Source organism: Macrobrachium nipponense, chromosome 32 (genome assembly GCF_015104395.2).
Source record: "Macrobrachium nipponense isolate FS-2020 chromosome 32, ASM1510439v2, whole genome shotgun sequence".
In the NCBI taxonomy this organism is placed as follows: domain Eukaryota; kingdom Metazoa; phylum Arthropoda; class Malacostraca; order Decapoda; family Palaemonidae; genus Macrobrachium; species Macrobrachium nipponense.
The window spans coordinates 34,327,662-34,328,717 of NC_061094.1; the positions used below are offsets into that span (position 1 = coordinate 34,327,662).

A 1,056-nucleotide genomic window follows, 5' to 3' on the forward strand; every position below is an offset into this window, starting at 1 on the left:
TAGTGGCCAAATCCGGTGAGAAGATGTTGATGGTAATAATTGAATGCTCAGACGTAAGTAAATAGTATACAACGAATTTAGACAAATATTTTTCCCGAGATCCGTTACAATCCTTCGGAGTGCCTGGCTCATTATTACATACATCGCCACTAATCAATTTTATAGGTTCTATATCATTTCACATCATGCATATCTTAGTTTTACCAGACCACTGAGCTGATTTAACAGCCCTCCTAGAGCTGGTCCGAAGGATTAGATATTTTTACGTGGCTAGGAACCAATTGGTCATCTAGCAACGGGACCTACAGCTTATTGTGGGATCCGAACCACATTATATCGAGAAATTAATTTCTATCACCAGGAATGAATTCCTCTGCGTGGTTCCGCGTTGGCAGAGCCGAGAATCGAACTTCGAACCACCAGATTGGTAGCCAAGTGCGAAAACCACTCGTCCAACGCGGAACTTACTCTCTGGAGAGGTACTACATGCAATATATGGGTACACAGTAAGGCGCTGTATTATTTTACTTACCTCTGATAAAAGCTAGCAGCTCAGCACTTGAAATCTTAACCAGATAGTTATTGTACTTTCCACAAGCAGTGGACGCATTTTGCCAGGTTTCGTCGTTACCGTAGTTTCCAGCTCCAAACTGGTAATAGCAGCTGCCGTTAAATGGATGCCAAATCCAATCGCAATAGTTCACTGTGCGGGAAAGAAAAGAAAGCAATGGTCATTCAAAATAAGATATTTTTGATACCGGCTTCATGCCGAGTGCGTACAGACTACAGAGAGACACGTGGAACTTGTTGAAACATCATGGGATCCGGCTGGGGTAAGGAAAATTATATTTATATTTTCATGAAAGAATTTGACCGCGTCCACCATAATAGGTAAATAAAAGGGAGTGGGGTATATGCATCTATATGGAAATGATCAACAGCGTGTGTTTTTTTTTTTTTTTTTTTTTTTTTACGCCATGAAATAAGAGGTGAAGGCGATATAAGGTCCTGTATATTGCTTCCACTGTTATTGAGACGCAAGTGATTTGTCTTGGC

General features: G+C 40.8%; 2 protein-coding genes across 2 annotated transcripts in view; both read right to left on the reverse strand.

Moving 5' to 3' along the window:
* Positions 1–1,056, reverse strand: part of LOC135207339 (eukaryotic translation initiation factor 3 subunit J-like) — a 190,284-nt gene that overhangs the window by 69,795 nt on the left and 119,433 nt on the right. The window lies entirely within an intron of this gene.
* Positions 525–1,056, reverse strand: part of LOC135207135 (uncharacterized protein DDB_G0271670-like) — a 41,352-nt gene continuing 40,820 nt past the window's right edge. Inside the window, exon 7 of the mRNA XM_064238727.1 lies at positions 525–703. Within this exon, the coding sequence (XP_064094797.1) occupies positions 525–703 (179 nt within the window). The remainder of the gene's footprint in view (positions 704–1,056) is intronic.